General features: G+C 38.6%; 2 protein-coding genes across 3 annotated transcripts; both read left to right on the top strand.

Moving 5' to 3' along the window:
• Positions 1–7,853: 7,853 nt before the first annotated feature.
• On the top strand, positions 7,854–10,187 carry LOC122396886 (cytochrome P450 9e2-like). The gene has a single exon (XM_043395617.1). It carries the CDS (start codon positions 8,200–8,202, stop codon positions 9,730–9,732), a length of 1,533 nt encoding a protein of 510 aa, XP_043251552.1. The 5' UTR covers positions 7,854–8,199; the 3' UTR covers positions 9,733–10,187.
• A 407-nt stretch (positions 10,188–10,594) lies between these two features.
• LOC122396885 (cytochrome P450 9e2-like) lies at positions 10,595–17,788 on the top strand. Of its 2 annotated transcripts, none has more exons than XR_006259069.1 (2): positions 10,595–14,686; positions 15,016–15,164. XR_006259069.1 is itself a non-coding variant. In XM_043395616.1 (2 exons), the coding sequence occupies exon 2, from the start codon at positions 15,164–15,166 to the stop codon at positions 16,712–16,714; it is 1,551 nt and encodes a 516-aa protein (XP_043251551.1). In that variant the 5' UTR covers positions 14,226–14,686; positions 15,016–15,163; the 3' UTR covers positions 16,715–17,788. The 2 variants fall into 2 exon arrangements, 1 of the variants encoding a protein (XP_043251551.1); XM_043395616.1 differs by having other exon boundaries at positions 14,226–14,686; positions 15,016–17,788.
• Positions 17,789–18,017: the final 229 nt, after the last annotated feature.

The following is an 18,017-nucleotide window of genomic DNA, read 5'->3' as shown; positions in this document are numbered from 1 at the left end:
AAATTAAAACGATATGTACTTGAAGAAACGTACAATGCAATGGAAATAAATGTTTATTCATTTTCTCATAAAAAGCTACGATAAATTTTCGAAAATCCAGTTGAATAACTCTTTTACAATTTCTATTAGAAACTACGAATGGGTCATTTTGACCACTAGTGTTAATTATATAGAACCTCGATAGTATTTCGAGTATTACATGTCGTAGCAAAAATATAGTTAAATTTGATGTATCAAATGTTTCCAGCTGATCTATTTGCCTAACTCGTATTTCAGACGCCTCTTTTAAATACAAATATGGTTCGATAATATTTTGAGTATTACATGTCGTAACAAGAACACAGTTTAATTTGGAATATCGAATGTTTCATTTGGGCGTAACGTTTCTACACTATCTGTCGGGCTCGGCTATCGAATTCGATGCTGCCTTTACAAATACTTCACTTTGTTATCGCAGCCGGTACTCTCATTTTCGTCGATAATAAAAATTAGTCAATGCGCGCAGGTAACAGCCTCGTTTCATCGTGTTCGAATATATTTTTCGTCGCGATCGGGGGGATTCGCGTTGGTAAAACGACACCCGGCTGTGCAATGCGCGTGTGGCGTGCACGCCCTATTATCGCCGCGACTTCGCAAATATTCGCGTTGCTTGTATGACTATAATCAGATTGTGTCACCTGTGAATCGTAACCGGTAGTCCTGTAATTGTACGCACTCCGCTGTAACGAGATGCTCCCGTGTCATCGCCAGCACGTTTCGTAACCGTGGAACCATTTTACGCTGGAGCTGATCAATTGGGGAAACTAAATAGTTGCTCCCGTAATCAGTGGTGTTGCGTGTCTTTCGGTCTATCGATGACACATATATCCAGCATACATGGAATACCGAAGTATCTTAGAAAATACGAATTTATTAACCATTAAAATTTATGGACGAATCGTAACTTTAACTTTAATAAGAAAACATTCATTCGTAAAAATGTTTCAGCAAATCATTCAATCGTTCAAATCGTTTTTTTTTAAATTATTTTATCAAGATTTTACAGTGAGATATAGTGATAAGACTTGGTCTTGCTTTCTGTAAGAGGCATTAACATTTTTCCAAAACTGGTAAACACATTTGATGATAAAATTCTAACCAGATTGTGTTCGAACGAATAATTAAAGTTAAGGTAATTTTTACTATTTTATTTTACATACCAACTTCCTTAAAAGCGTTGTTACAGTTTACTACTTTGAGTACTAAAAGCATTCGCTGGTAACTGCTTAAACGCGTACGTGGTCGAAGTCTGAGAAAGGTAGAATATACGGGGTGTTCGGCCACCCCTGGGAAAAATTTTAATGGGACATTCTGGAGGCCAAAGTAAGACGAAAATCAAGAATATCGATTTGTTGATCGAGGTTTCGTTGAAGTTGTTAAAAAGTTTCAAATCGTTCTAAAAAAATTATTTTTGGTTCCAGGGGTCCATTACGATCATTTTTGGTCGATACACATACCCTCGAAATCCAACGCACTTTTGAGAAAAAAATTCATTACCGAAAATATGATGTCTGACCATGCGTTGATATGTTTCACTGAAATTTCATGCGTATGTTCAAAGCACCATAACTCCTACAATAGTGAATAGATTTCAATGAAACTTTTTTCCGAAGTAAAGCTAATAGGTACCTACAAAAAAGTATTAGACAACTTTTCCATAGGGCGTTGAACGAAACCACTAAAAATCAAAAACGAATTTCTAAGAAAAATTGACAGGGCGTAGGTGCCTAAATTTTTCGGCGAAATTAACAAATTTCAAATCGTTCTGGAAAAATTATTTCTGGTTGCAGGGGTCAATTACAATAACTTTTTATGAAAACACATACCCCCGAAATCCTACTCACTTTCCAGGAAAAAATTCGAGAAGGTGTGAAATTTTTCGCCAAAATTAAAAAATATCAAATCGTTCTAAAAAAATTATTTTCAGTTGCAGGGATCCGTTACAATCATTTTTTATGAATACACATACCCCCGAAATCCTACTCACTTTCCAGGAAACAATTCGAGAAGGTGTGAAATTTTTCGCCAAAATTAAAAAATATCAAATCGTTCTAAAAAAATTATTTTTAGTTGCAGGGGTCGGTTACAATCATTTTTGGTGAATAGATACACCTCTGAAATCCTACTCACTTTCCATGAAAAAATTCGTGGTGTGAAATTTTTCGGCAAAATTAAAAAATTTCAAATCGTTCTAAAAAAATTACAAAATTAATTAAATTATAAGCAAGAAAGTAAGCAAGAAAATCAGTGGCGTTCTTATAGAGCAGACGACACGTTCAAATTAAATTTATTAACGAAAGCAAATAAAAATGAAAACGTAATTGAAACTGATAAGTTATCTTGATCTATTCCTATCGCATATTGGCAGTCAAGCTTTCTCATTGTGCTACCATGTTTATATTTCAACGAAGTTGTTTCAACTATACTATTGCTCTTGGGTGTACACGTATAGTTCACTGTTCTTGGTAAGCTTTTATTCTTAGATATTGCTTCACTTTCTTGCACAGTTTGGAACTTTTTACCTGGGGTTATATTCCATTTTACTTCACTTGTATAGCTGTGGCATATATTAAACGATGAAATTAAGAAGACTTATGGGAAAACTCTTTACGAGTAAACATGTTTCTTATAATTCTTACGCAAAACGTGCGTGAACCAAGAAACGTTTCACATTTTCCTTTTTAGAAAATTCGAACACTACTATCAGAATCTCTTGAAACACAAACGTGATTGGAAGTTATCTTATCGAAACAGAATGTTGTGAATGAATGTATTCATTCAGCTAATAATTAAAAAGTCTGGAATCTAAAGACCATCGAAAGATAATAGACTCGATTAAGAATGAAATGAGCAATGATCAAGATTACGAATTGATAAAGTAGTACTTCTAAAATAAATTTAAGAGGAATAACACAAGAAGGAACGATCGTTGGTTACATAAATGGGAGTTTCGAAATATTAAAAATTAAAAATCTGCCTTTTCTAAACCATCGATCGTAGCACCGATTAATAAAAACCTAAGCTACAAAATAAAGTTTCTCCAAGTCTTTGTGACAGTTGATGCTTCGATTCTCTAGTTTATGTCGAATACATTAAAAAATAGAAAAGATTCTCAAGCAATAGTAGATGCCAATTTGAACCCTCGATCGTATCGAGCGTGAAATATATTAAATGAAAGGCGAAAAGACACGAAGGGAACCGTAATAAAGAAGAAAACAAACAACGAAGATACGAATAAGCATTTTTCTTTCGAAGCATCGATGACGTAGAGAATTTTACGGAAAGTTGAAGAACTCGTGTTGCTTTGAAATGAGCGAGATCCATGCATTGAGGAGTTCGGCTCCAGCAGTCTCCGGAGTCCCCGAAACCAGGAGCAACCAATTCGAAGCACTCTACGGTTTCCAACGGAGTGATGCTAAAGGTCCTCACCCGATTGGATGAAAATAAAAGGTGGACACAACTGCCAATACACTTAAGTTGGCTTCGCTGCTGCTTGCTTCCAGCATCCCTCTAAACCGTGAGGGCGAGAGGAGGACGGAGAAAACGTGGTCAGGATTCAGCGACAATGGGTGGGAAAAAGACGGGGGCGAAATAAAGAGGGAAACGAGGGGGGTTGGAAACAATTCCGTGATAATAAGATAGCAACCAGCTCGTGCGATGTAAACCAGTAGCTAAAAGACTCGATTCGTGGAGGTACGAGTGGAAAAGCCTGAAATGTGTTTTATGGAACGAACAGGGACCAAGGAACCTCTCGGTTTCTGTCTGCTCTTTCTTTCCCCTTCGCGAATTACGACAGCGTTTTGATGCATTCTGGATTTCGAAAGTCCTACAATTTTTCGAACATTCCTTGAAAAAGTATAGTCGTTAAACGTAGGATGATAATTTTTTGTTGGAGAATTCACAAGTAGAGTCTATCCTTCACTTGGATACTTAGATTCTACTTGTTCCAGTGTTTGTAAACTGTCGGGATACTAATAAATTTCAAATGAAGTAACTTGACTTGTCGTGTCAATCGATAGTTTCGAGGAAGAAATACCGTAAAGGTGTAAATGAATTACTTGAAGGATCTCGACTCCCAAGAAAATGAAAAACTATCTTCCATAAATAAAAAAGAGAGCAAGGACGATATATCTTTACGCGCGTCCTGGCTGTAGATTTATTGCGGTCCAGGCACTCAAGAAATTAGGCCGACGTGGTCCGTGGGTCAGCCACCGAATCAATTTGGTCGATGCTTAATTTTCTATGGCGATAAATTTCATTTTTGACACCGATTCTATTTCCCAATGTATACAAACAAGCAAACAACATACTCTAGTGTTTGAAGATGAAAGGATTATAAAGTTTAACGAATCTTCCTGCTGCTTATCTATCTCTGTTCTTAAAGAAGCCTCAAACGATATTGTTATTCACATCGAATGGTTACGAATTATCTACCTACGTGACTAACGATATCAATGAAACGGAAGATCAATTTTGTGAGTCATCTGTAGGATTTAGATAAAGTATACACGATATAAACTCATTGTCAGAATGGCCCTGAAGCATGATAAACCGAGATCGATGGATAGTTACACGTGTAGGCTCCCATTGGGTTCGTGGAGCCATTTTATTTAGCAAATAGAAGGGTCGATACTATTTACAACACTTGAATTTATTTACAAATATGTACGTGTGTTAACAGTTTAATTTTTGATGTTCGTACTGGTGTTCTTATGGAGTTCTTGTGTTATTCTAACTTGGAAAGTCTAATGCCCCGCGATTTTATACAGATTCAAAAGGAGGTGGAAACCTTGTGTATCCAATCAGACCTCTGCTCATTCCTCGTGGGCCAGTTCTCAGATATTCGAAATCCCACCTACTGAGGGTGGTATAGGGTCCCAAAGTATGGTGCTTAACGGTTTGAGAGTACAACAATTTGTTTTGTACCCTAAGGTACTTGCCCAATTGCCAAACAAGTAATTTAACTAATATTCCCTAAATGAGGGCTCCGCTAATAAGTGTTGGAATTCCCAACAACACGTGTGTTTAAATTTGACTATTAATCTCTTCGATCATAACTCGTTGTAGACTGAGTTTCAGGAACCTTAGAATTCGCCTACTTTTGAAGTAGGTATGTACTAGTAATGGGTGGACCGAAAAATTCTCGAAAACTGATTTTCATTTGTAGGTTTCAGAAATAATTTTGTTCGATCGGTTATCGAGCTAGAAAAGTGAGCTTGGAATGATAGGTGGTGTGCATGGAACAAAGAGGAAATAATCCGCCGTGCAGTATTCGAGCCGTTAGCGAAGTTGCAGTTTATTAACGCCTCGTGTATTCGAGAAATTCGCGAGACAGTGTTTCAGAGTGGTGGCGGCAAACGATGCAGACGAGAGGATTAGTATCGACAGCGGTAAGGGCCAGCAAGGAAAGGGTGCATAGTGGCAGTCGTGTTAAGAGCACGGTTGCAAAGAGAGGGATGAAGCAGACGGACGGACTGACGGACGGCGGATCCTCGACAAATGGATTAAGCGCAAATTGCTAAACTCTGTTTAATTTGGCCAAATGAATTTTGTTCCGCCAGCCCTCCCTCGTTTTCCCTGTTCTTCGCTTTTCTCTCTCTCTCTCTCTCTCTTCCCCCGTCACTCTCTGTTCCTTCCTAGGAGAGCTCTGCAAGCCTGACGCGAACTTTCGGACCCGAAACCTTATTTCCCTGCAACTGGATGCACATTAGTATTCCAAGGATTCTTATATTTTTTCGTCGATAGAATTTTAAATAATTCGTTGTCAGACCTTATAATTTGATCGTGTGCTTGGATCATAGCGAATAACTTTGTTAACGATGCACCACGAAGCATTGTAAATGGAAGTATTTGGCAAAACGTGTCCTCTTTTGTAGCTGATTTTGCATGTCCAATTTGAGAGAATTCGATAATTTTATTAAAGTTTAATAACAAAATGGTAAATGTATCTATTCGATTTTAGAGTATCATGAAATCTTTAAACCTGTTCTTCTCAGAAATTTCAGACGTTTGTGCATTTATGGGAAATTTTAATTTTCAGAAAACTAAAGAATTCATTTAATATGCAAAAGTATAAGATACGAATTATTACATTTAGGGATTGAGACAACTCTCTATAAAGTGTTTCTTCTCTAACAGTTTTAAAAAAGATTAATTTGAAATTATCCACATATCGATTGGGTCCGAGATAAGATGTACTATTATTTAGTAAATAATTGAATTGTCCAGTGAATGAAAATGTTACCTGGGAATAATCGACTTCGGTGATCTTGACGGTAGGGAACAAATCCAAATTGAATTGTAAAAACGAGGGACTGAATGCAATTTCGTGATTGAGTAGAGGACAGAGGACATCGGAACACATCAAAGGCGAGAATTCCATATTATCCCATACGTACTGTCAAGGCAACTTCGTAATCTGACGACGCGCAACATTATCCCGTGTTCAGCCGGCTCGTTTGTGCCGTTGAAAATCAGTCCGTGTCCACCTTTGAATACGTGCCTAAATCAAGCTGGCGAGGATTATGCGTTGCGTTTAGAATATGCTGTTTAAGGATTCAACCGCTCCCTTGGTTCGAACTTCTCGGTATTACGATATTATATTTCGAACGAGAAAGTTGTGTTTGGTTCGAAGCAATTAAGTTGTTGTTGGAGGGGACTTTAATTTCGAACGGAATGAAAACATTGGGAACGCGTATAATAACGCGAGCGTTTTCGTGGAACAGGTTGTCTAGTGATTACGAAACAACGGCTAACGAGGGATTAAAACGATTTCCATTGTTTTGTTAAGGCCGGTCGATTATAGCGATCTATATTGTTCTCGAGTTTGAAAAACTAGTTCATTTCATTAATCACGATCGTATTTTCAGAATTAATACGTTCCATATTTCACGAAAATTGTGAGACCACGACTCTTCAGTTTCATTTTTCTTCGCGCGATCGAACGGGTCAATCAAAGTTTTGGTCTTGTTTTTATTAATGAAAGTTTTCTTCAAGCAATAGCAATGGAAATTAATTAGCACGGAGGATTTAGTTTCCACGTGTTACGCGTTTCAATTTCATGCAAATATTTTAATTAGACACACCGTGTTTTAGGTTCGTACAGTTTTGTTTCATTTAAATAAATTGCGCGGCAAACTGCGTGGCCCGTAATCCGCGGGAATCTAAATTTGTATACGGACTTATTCCGAAATTAATGTAAATTCTATTATACGTAAAATAAGTTTGAAACTGTGCCGGTTGAATCTTAATTCCGTAATTCCTTGCAACGCCACATCGGAAAATTTCATTTTACAAGTTGTCGCGGAGGAGTGCTTATTTATGACTGTTTCAATTCGATTCGTTCGTGTGGTACTTGAGTCACTTATATATAGAACAAATTGCACACGAAAATGAGTAAACAATAAAAATGTCGATAACAGAATTAAATAAGCATTTGCAATTTTAAATAAAAAAGGAAGAATCAATCTAAAAAGTAGAAATTAATAATATTAAATCACATTATATGATATTGTACAATAGTGATTAATACGTTGAAAGATAAAAGTGAACAAAATTCGATAACGTCGTAATGCATTGTAAAAAGAATTCAACGACTAGTATTTCATTTCAAAAATCAATTTAATTTAATAATACAATAATAACTAATTGCAATATTGACGAAACACTATTTGTAATTTATTTTAGAGTTATTATACTATGCTGAAGGAGCATACAGATTATTAGTATTGATGAATCGAAAATGGTTTTCACCACTGGTAGAATATCTTGGAAATTTGAAAAATGATTTAGGAAGAAGTAAAAAAATGTGACAAGAAACTAAAATTCAGTTTCACGATGAAGTCTTTATCAAAAATAAACAAAAATAATCTCGTCCAGAAAAAACTGAATTTACACTAAACGAGTTGCGGTTATCATGTACTGATATTAAAAGAGGACTTTGTACCGCGTTACGTCAGTTGTTCGTTAGCATGCGAGCTCGCGTGATGCGAAAATGCATCGGCTTGTTTTCCGTTCTCCCGTCAACTTGAATATTCTCTACACTCGAGAAAGCATATTAAAACAGTGCAATACTCGTTTGTGAATTACACAAGAGAAGGATAAAGTGTAAAATATCCTTCAAGAAACATCGAGTGCAAGTTCGTCCAAAGAAACCTCGCCATGGATCCAACGACGATATTAGTGATCGCGATCGCGATTCTCTTGCTGTATCATTACTCGACCAAACAGCAGAACATCTTCAAGAAGCACGGTCTGCCCTTCAAACGATCAATTCCTCTGCTTGGCAGCTCTTGGTCAGCGATGCTTCACCTCAAGCCATTTGCAACGATGGTTCGTGACATCTACGACATGGCACCCGAGGCGAAATACGTGGGTTTCTATCATCGAATGGCGCCTGTCGTTATGATCCGCGATCCAGAGCTCATAAAATCCGTGGCGATCAAGAACTTCGATCGTTTCCCCGATCATCGAACCTTCGGGGACGGTGACGCCGATCCTTTCTTCAGCAAAAATCTCTTGCTGCTTCGAGGTGACAGATGGAAAGAAGTTCGAGCGTTGTTGACGCCAGCGTTCACGTCCAGCAAAATGAAGTCGATGTTCGTGCTGATGTCCGACTGCGCCGTCAACTATGGACAGTCTCTGGCGGCGCTTCCGGCGGATCAGAGGTCGATCGAGATGAAAGATACATTCACCAGATACACCAACGACGTGTTCGCGAGCTGTGCCTTCGGTATCAACGTGGATTCCCTGGCTGATCGGGACAACAAGTTTTACTTCTATGGAAAGGAGGCTCTGGATATTCATAGCACCGGGATTCTCAAACTCGTTATGTTAATTGTATTTCCAAGACTATCGAGAAAACTCGGAATAAGATTCATAAGGAAGGAGGTGACGGAATTCTTCGAGGATATCGTGGCAGCCAATATCAAGGCTCGCGACGAAACAGGCGTCAGCAGACCAGATCTGATACAATTGATGATGGAAACTAGAGGGAGACTGGAACCAGGCAAGGAACTGACCATTGTGGACATGACCTCCCAAGCGTTTTCGTTCTTCTTCGGTGGTTTCGAGACCACTTCGACCCTGTTGTGTTTCGCTGTTCACGAGCTGGCCGCGAATCCAGAGCTTCAGGAAAGATTGCATAACGAGATCGATCGAGTGTTGGAGGATTCCGATGGCAAAGTTGCTTACGAGGCGATCAACGGGATGAGATTTCTCGACGCTGTGGTGAACGAGACGCTAAGAATGTATCCGGTTATACCTATCACTGACAGACAGTGCACGAAACCGTTCGAATTACCGCCAGCCTTGCCAGGCCTCGAGCCGTTCACCATGAAGGAAGGTTCTCATCTTTGGTTGCCGATCTACGGGATCCAGTACGACTCGAAGTACTTCGATCGACCGGAGACGTTCGATCCTGATCGATTCATGGACAAACGGGCCAACGTGTTGAATTCTGGCGCCTATTTGCCTTTCGGGATGGGACCGAGAATATGCATCGGTTATCGATTCGCGATTCTCGAAACGAAAGTCGCGCTGTTTCACATTCTTGCTCGTTGCGATTTTACCATATCTTCCAAAACTCAGATACCCATAAAACTGGGAAAAGGAGGAGCGTTTCTGAAGGCTGAGAGAGGATTTTGGCTGCAGGTTAGATCGAGAAATAATCCACTTGTGTCTGCAGTTGCTTGAACCAAAATAAATTGATATTTTGTAATTAATAATAATTTTTTAAGTCGCGTTGCTAACAATTTTTTTATCCAAATGTATAGTTTTCCTTATTCACTGTGTTCGATTGCCTTTAACGATTTCTGAGAATCGACTCAAGAGATTTTCCATTAGTTTTCTTGTTAAAGAAGCTGTTGTCACGCTCGTTTTCTTGGTCGATGACTTTAGCGCTTTTCGATACATCCTCGTGTTTACAAACGTTCCCCCACACTGTTGCTATTAGCATGGTACATACACAGACGCTGACTGATGTCACGTTAGGCCGTGGCTGCATTGGAAGCGATTTCGCGCGACTTAGCGATCACAGCTGGAGTCGCGTGAAACGGAGAGTAACAATTACGTGCATACGCCGCGTGTAAACGCAATAAGCCACGTAGGAGGGGACGTGCCACATACGGTACTCCAACCGTGGAGATCATTGACTTGGGTACTTAGGAATTGGGTACTCAGGAATGATGGGTTCGAGTGTGTTGCATATAGCTTGGTTTCTACCAGCACAATTTCATTCTGAAAGAGGCCATTGAAAATTAAACTGTTAACACATGTGTAAATATTTGTAAATAAATTCAAGTATTAGTAAATAATATCGAACCTTCTGTTTGCTAAATAAAACAGCTCCACGAATCTTGTGAGAGCCTGCAAGTGTATTTACAAACTAGAATCGCGATAGTTATACATATTTAAGAAAGAAATTAAAACGATGACGAACGATGAATGTCAGATAAGATTAAACTTATCGATCAGATGCTGAATGCATACTACGCCGAGAGGTAGAGGATACGTTTTCACATGCATGTAAGCCGCGATACGTAACTCCCGGAAAGCGTTCGCATTACAGACAGTCGCTCGACGGACGGCATTCTGACAGCATCGCTGACAAGGTGCGCTCACAACTCGATAGCGACGCACGCGAAAATTAATTTCGAGAGGCCAACAAACGCTATCCAAACTCAGTCTTCGTCGATCCCAATTAAATTCTACTTTAGTCGAACTTCTTCAAATTCACGAGTACGAAAATTGACGAACTCTAATCGAACAATTATCACGCGAAACGGTGGCCAACAGTGGGCATGATCGAGACGTGGTCGATAATTTTGGCGTTACTCGCCGTGGTTCTGGCAACATGGTATTACTTCAAAAGGACCTACAGTTATTTCGATGAACGAGGAATCCCGTACGCGAAAACGATTCCGCTATTTGGGAGCCTTTGGAGAACCGTGTTCCAACGCGCGCCTTTCGCAGACGTGATCCTGGATATTTATAATCACAACCCCGACGCGAAGTACGTCGGTTTCTACGATTTCACGATACCGGTGATCGCCATCCGCGACATCGAGCTGCTGAAGGCCGTCACCCTGAAGTATTTCGATCATTTCCAAGACCATCGAACCTTTGTAACCGACGACGTGGAGCCTCTGTTCAGCAAGAATCTGTTCACGCTTCGCGGCGACAGATGGAAGGAAATAAGAATGTTGTTGAGCCCGGCGTTCACGTCCAGCAAGATGAAGTCCATGTTCAAATTGATGTTCGAGTGCGCGGATCGGTACGGTAACTACCTGGCCGCGTTACCGGAAGGCAAGCAAACTTTGGAGCTGAAGGACATGTTCACCAGGTACACGAACGACGTGATTGCCACGTGTGCTTTCGGTGTAAACGTGGACTCGATGGCAGACCGAAACAACACGTTCTACGTGTATGGTAGAGAGTCGACGAGCTTCGGTAGGCTGCAGTCGATTAAATTCTTCGTGATCCGGAGCGTCCCTAGCATTGCAAAGTTGCTGGGTCTGAAAATCGTACCTCAGAGGGTGGCTGACTTCTTCAGAGACATGGTGGCCTCCACTATAAAGTACAGGGACGAGAATAACGTTGTTCGACCGGACATGATTCAGTTGATGATGGAGACCAGAGGGAAACTAGGCCCTGGAAAGGAACTGACGATCGACGATATGACCGCCCAAGCGTTCATTTTCTTCTTTGGCGGTTTCGAGAGCACCTCGACGCTGATGTGTTTCGCTGCTTACGAGGTGGGCGTGAACCCCGATGTCCAGAAGAGGCTGCAGGAGGAGATCGACGAGGTTTTGGAGAACAGCAAGGGCGACGTGACCTACGACGCGATCAACGACATGAAGTATCTCGATGCTATCATTTACGAGGCTCTGAGGATGTACCCGGTGGTTGTAGCCACGGACAGAATGTGCACGAAATCCTTCGAACTGCCGCCAGCCCTGCCAGGATTAAAGCCGTACGTTGTGCAGAAGGATGCGTACCTTTGGATACCGATCTACGGGATCCAGTACGATCCTGTCTACTACGAGGAGCCGAGGAAGTTCAATCCGGATCGGTTCCTTCCCGATACGAAGGGGATCTTGAATTCTGGTTCATTCTTGAGCTTCGGGGTGGGACCTAGGATGTGTATCGGTAATAGGTTCGCTCTTCTGGAGACCAAGGTCTTGCTTTTCCACGTTTTTGCACGTTGTTCCCTGAAACCTTGCGCTAAGACAGCCATACCGATGGTTCTGAGTAAAAAGGGATTCCAAATGACGTCGCAGAATGGATTCTGGTTCGACATTGAGCCGAGGAAAAACGCGACGCACGTTTACGTTAATCCCACGTGCAACGGTAGAGTCGGCCATTAAAAATTTACTTTTTTGTATTTTTATGTTTGTACGAACTTACGTTTAGATAAGAAGCGTAGAAGTCGGAGTAAGTAGATTTTGATCGTCGGTCGTATGGTTGATAAGGGGCAATTTAGTTGATTAAAGCTGGAGCACAAACAGAGATAACATTCTATCAAGCAGTAATCGTCAATTGTATATGAATTGTTTTTGTTTAATGAATATTAACGGCGCGTAATAATCTTCAATTTTTAGTGGCATATATAACATGCTCGAAAGTATACATACTTTTTAAAAGTTTTTTGTTTGCAAGGAAAATAATATTGCATATATTTTTATTTTTTTTACGATAATGGATAATTTTAATAATGCTTGATGTAAATTAAGAGATGTGATTACACTGTTTTGTTAAATAAAAGTAAATGTTTGTTCTACTGAACGTATAATCGAATATTTTTCAGCGGTTGGGTATTTTTCTTATTTTGAAAATTTATTCCTACTTTGATGCAATCTTTCCCAATTGATTTCGTAGAAAAATATCGTACGTAAACTTGTGAATTTTCCCCGAAAATTCAGCATGTTAAAGCTTGTACAAAGTATAAATGTTTAGGTACTGCGTAGTACAAGAAGCTATCTTTTATGGCAAAATACAGAGCTGTTCGTATACATTGAAAGTGATGAATCATTCCAACATTTGTTATTTTATCTCCGTCATCTCACCTACGTTGTTTTGACGTTACTTAAATTGCATAATGTGAGTGTGAATAATGAGCCTGAATATGTAAACCGTGGAAAGAAATAGAATAGTCTCTTATAAAGTAATCTATCAGCCACTATATGTGGTAGGAAGTAAATGAGTAATATTTACAATCAGTTTAGTAGTGATATAACTTTCCGTAAGGTAAACAGAAATATTGATTCAGTCGAACGTTGATTAAGCAACTAACTCTACTGATACATAAATTAATCAATCGAACAACATTCTGGAAATTCAGCGAATAATTGTATGTACATACTAACATTCTCTAATTACGGAGTTATGTCAGTTTTGCATCTAGATAAGATTTTTTGCGGACTAGAACAAGGTAGGTGACGAAATGTTTTAATTCTAATTCGCGTGAAATTTAGGAACAAAAAAAGTTTCTTCGATGTCTGAAACGATAAATAGTACTTTACGAAGTACTTGCATACACTCTAAACTTGTTATTTAAATCACTTGTGATTTATTAAATCATACCATAAATCTTTGTGCAGTTGTGTTTAGTAGGTTGCATGATGTATACAAATTATCTTGTTAAGATGGACTTGTTTTTAGCATGAATATGAATGAAAAATGGGAAATAAAAATCAACATGTAACAGACAACCGAATGTTTACTGAAGCATTAATGCAAAATGATAAAAACTATTATTCAAAACAATAATATGTTTTGAAACATTCTTTTGCAATTATAGCTGATCTTTTTTAATATAGTGGATAGTAATAACGCGTTATATAACGTTTCTTCTTATCTTTTCTTCACAGTCAACGCACTATTTTAAACGTGTATTACAGCTACGAATACTTTTATTTCTTTTTAATGAGTGCATTGAACTGTGCTGTCCGATGCATAATGTTGCTTTGCAAGTTCTCTTTTTAAATTGAAATTATTCTGCATATCTATGAGAAGCTATATTCTTGTTTTGCGGCATCTCAGATACGTCGCAATACTTTCGACATTATTTTAATTAAAAATAATGATTATTAAAATAAAACAGTATTTGCATAAATATATCGATTATATTTATACCCTAAAATACATATATACGCGTATGCTTTCCTGTAAAAAAATTTTTGGAAACTTGTCTTGATCGTAATACATCTTTATAGATCGAAAAGTAAATATTTAGCATTTTCCCAAAATTGACTGTAATAATTGATTAAATGACTACAAATCAAATGATTTAAAATGTCATTAGCGGATAGTAAATTTCTATTCTAACCATTTTTTCTACACACATATATGGTGTAATTGATTATAGTTATAATTATCAAATGAATCGTATCGTAAACTCAAAAAAAAAAAACGTTTTATAAAGAATGAATGCTTTCTCAACGAGAATAAGAATAATCAGATAAGATTAAGTACGTACTCGTGGTATAGTATAAAATGCGCAGTATACTGAGAGGTACATACAAATGACATTTTTACAGAGGCGTGAGTCATGATACGAGCTCCTCTGATACGTTAGTAAAATGCTAGCAGTCGTTCGACAGACAGCATTCTAGCAGCTTCGTTAATAAAGTGTGTCCACACGAATATAGTGAGTTCCAAACGGTATCATTAATTTCCAAAATACGACCTAAATATAGAGGTGTGACTACTGACTATTGTTCATGATATTTTGAACAGTGTATTTCTTGAAACATTCATTGTATTAATTACAAAGCATTGAAAATATATCTGCCTTAAAACTACTTTTAATGATATCGAAGTAACGAAATATCCATAAAATTTCGATACATGGATATCAATACACTATCAATAATCACATCTCGACATATCGATATTACGTTTCACTAACGGCAATTAAATTTCACAACGTGTAAAACTACTCCAGATTTACGAATACGTTTCCAAAAATATTTACAGATTATTGGACGCCCGCGGGATTAAAAAAAAGTTACACAGACAAGCAATACACGCGATTCGATAAAACGACGCGTGCAATACAATGGAACGATTATTACGCGAAACGGTGATTTACAATTCTTAAATTACAACGAACACAACGATCGAGATGTGGGCAACGATCCTAGCGTTGTTACTCGTGGTTCTGTCAATATGGTATTACCTCACAAGGCAGTACAATTACTTCGAGAAACGGGGAATCCCGTATCCAAAACAGTTAACACAGATCAGGAATATGTGGGACGCTATCGTTAAACAGAAACCAGTCACTGACTTGGTCGAGGAAATCTATAATGTCCATCACGAGGCAATCTACGTAGGTTTCTACGATTTCATGAGACCGGTGATCACCATTCGCGACATAGAACTGGTGAAGTCTATCACCGTGAAGTATTTCGAGCATTTCCAAGACCATCAAGGGTTCCAAGATCTCCAAGACGAGCCTCTGTTCAGCAAGAATCTGTTCGGCCTTTGCGGGGACAGATGGAGAGAAATACGAACGTTGTTGAGCCCAGCGTTCACGTCCAGCAAGATGAAGTCCATGTTCAAGCTGATGCTCGAGTGCGCCGATCAGTACGGGAACTTTATGGCCACGTTACCGGAAGACAAACGAACCTTGGAACTGAAGGACACGTTCACCAGGTACACGAACGACGTGATCGCCACCTGTGCTTTCGGCGTGAGCGTGAACTCGATAACAGATCGGAACAACAAGTTCTACGAGTACGGTAGAGAGTCAACGAATTTTGGTAGGCTCGCGATGCTCAAAATTGCAATGTTCAGGTGTGTACCTTTCCTCGTGAAGATGTTCGGCATAAAGCTCGTGTCTCGGAGGGTGGAAGACTTCTTCAAAGACCTGGTGGAGTCCACCATAAAGTACAGGGACGACAATAACGTTGTTCGACCGGACATGATACAGCTGATGATGGAGACCAGAGGAAAACTAGGCCCGGGAAAGGAACTGACGATCGACGATATGACCGCCCAAGCGTTCACCTTCTTCTTTGGCGGTTTCGAGAGCACCTCGGCGTTGATGTGTTTCGCTGCTTACGAGGTGGGCGTGAACCCCGACGTCCAAAAGAGGCTGCAGGAAGAGATCGACCAAGTTTTGGAGAACTGCAAGGGCGAGGTGACCTACGACGCGATCAACGGCCTAAAGTATCTCGATGCTGTCATTTACGAGGCTCTCAGAATTTACCCGGTCATTGTTGTCGCGGACAGGCGTTGCACGAAAGCCTTCGAACTGCCGCCAGCCTTGCCAGGATTAAAGCCATATGTTATACAGAAAGATGAGTACCTTTGGATACCGATCTACGGAATCCAGCACGATCCTGCTTACTTCAAGGAGCCAAAAAAATTCAATCCGGATCGGTTTCTTCCCGACGCGAAGGTGGTCTTAAATTCTGGTACATTCTTGAGCTTTGGGATGGGACCAAGGATGTGTATTGGTAATAGGTTCGCTCTTCTCGAGACGAAGGTCTTGCTCTTCAACATTTTCGCTCGTTGTAATTTAAAACCTTGCTCTAAAACCTGCATACCAATGAAGTTGATGCAAAAAGGGTTCGCGTTGACGTCCAAGGAAGGGTTTTGGTTCGATATTGAGCCGAGAAAAGACGCGAAGCTTGTTGGGTCCGTGTGCAATAGTAGCGCTAGCTGTTAGAAATTTATAATTTATATTGTTATGTGTGCACGTGTTTGATTATTATTTTTTGATATATTTTATTGTATATAATTTCCTTATTTCGTGGTAGCAGTTAGTTCAATCATTTTTATTTTAAACATTGTACCAGAATAGCTCTACGAATAAATTTGAAGTACATGTTTTATTTCTATAATTTGTGTTGTGGACAAGAACACAATTATTTGTGTTCGAAACGATTATTTCTATTATGTGTGAATCCTAATATGCTCGTTACGTTCCTAATAATCTGTCGTGTCAGTTTTATGTCTGAAAATCTCCGTAGACGTCCTGCGAATTATTTCATATTTTATATCGTACAATACAAGAATTAAAAATTTGATATATCTTTCAAATACGCGTTAATTAGAATTTTAATAGTAGTGAGGATATCATACGTTTTCCGGTTGGAAATTAAATTTTACGGTTAGCAAAAATCTATAAAGCTTTATCAGGCTCTTTAATCATTCGCCTCATGCATTTTTCAATGTTACGAATTATTTTAATTAATTCTTTAATTCAAAAGTGTATGTTCAATAATTGAATAGTACATCAAAGGAAATATTTTAGTAAGTATATAGCGTCGAAGTTAATATTCTTTTGTAATACTATAGATACAATAAACTGTTTATTCTCATTGCTATCTAAAACATTAATAAATAATTCTCTGCACTTCAAGCAGAGTTTTGTTGACGTACTGGACGACAATAACGTGTTTAATCATGTTTGTGTATCTTTTCCACACAGTCAGCATGACTGTTGGAAATATTTATTATGAGAATTACAAATATTTTTGTTTTTAGAAAGAAGACATTTCGTTAAACGTATGGGTCTACACTGCGCGACGCAGAATGTTATTTTTCGAACTTTATTTTTAACTTCAACTAGTTATTTTGCATGACTGCGGAGCGCGGCTCGACGTCAGAAATGACGTCATAGATAAATATTTACAAATACGCAACTAATTTTAGTCGTATAGTTACTGGCCAACTTTTTGTACGATCTTTTCTTACGATTACATTTATTCATTGTTGTTTTATTTGCAATCGGGCAATTTATTCTCAGAAACTCGTTCAATGTAAACCCAATACTTACAATGTCAAAAAGTTTCATTTTTTATGTATTGTCTTAGACATTCTGACACGTCGTTTTAATATTATTTTAATTAAAGATAATAACTATTTAAACGAAACAGTATTTTTTTAAATATATTTACTATATTTACAGTGTATGTTATTAATTGTTTTTTTATTAGAGGAGACAAAGAAAGCTATTGTTTATCCTT

The sequence above is a fragment of the Colletes gigas genome, unplaced genomic scaffold, assembly GCF_013123115.1.
Source record: "Colletes gigas isolate AHSC1104 unplaced genomic scaffold, ASM1312311v1 Colletes_gigas_Sc00008, whole genome shotgun sequence".
NCBI classification, from domain to species: domain Eukaryota; kingdom Metazoa; phylum Arthropoda; class Insecta; order Hymenoptera; family Colletidae; genus Colletes; species Colletes gigas.
Note: the sequence above shows the minus strand (reverse complement) of the source record. Positions and strands in the feature narration are given on the sequence as shown.

Coding starts and splice junctions, on each gene's coding strand:
- LOC122396885 (XM_043395616.1), top strand. CDS start 15,164: ATGTGGGCAACGATCCTAGCGTTGTTACTCGTGGTTCTGTCAATATGG.
- LOC122396886 (XM_043395617.1), top strand. CDS start 8,200: ATGGATCCAACGACGATATTAGTGATCGCGATCGCGATTCTCTTGCTG.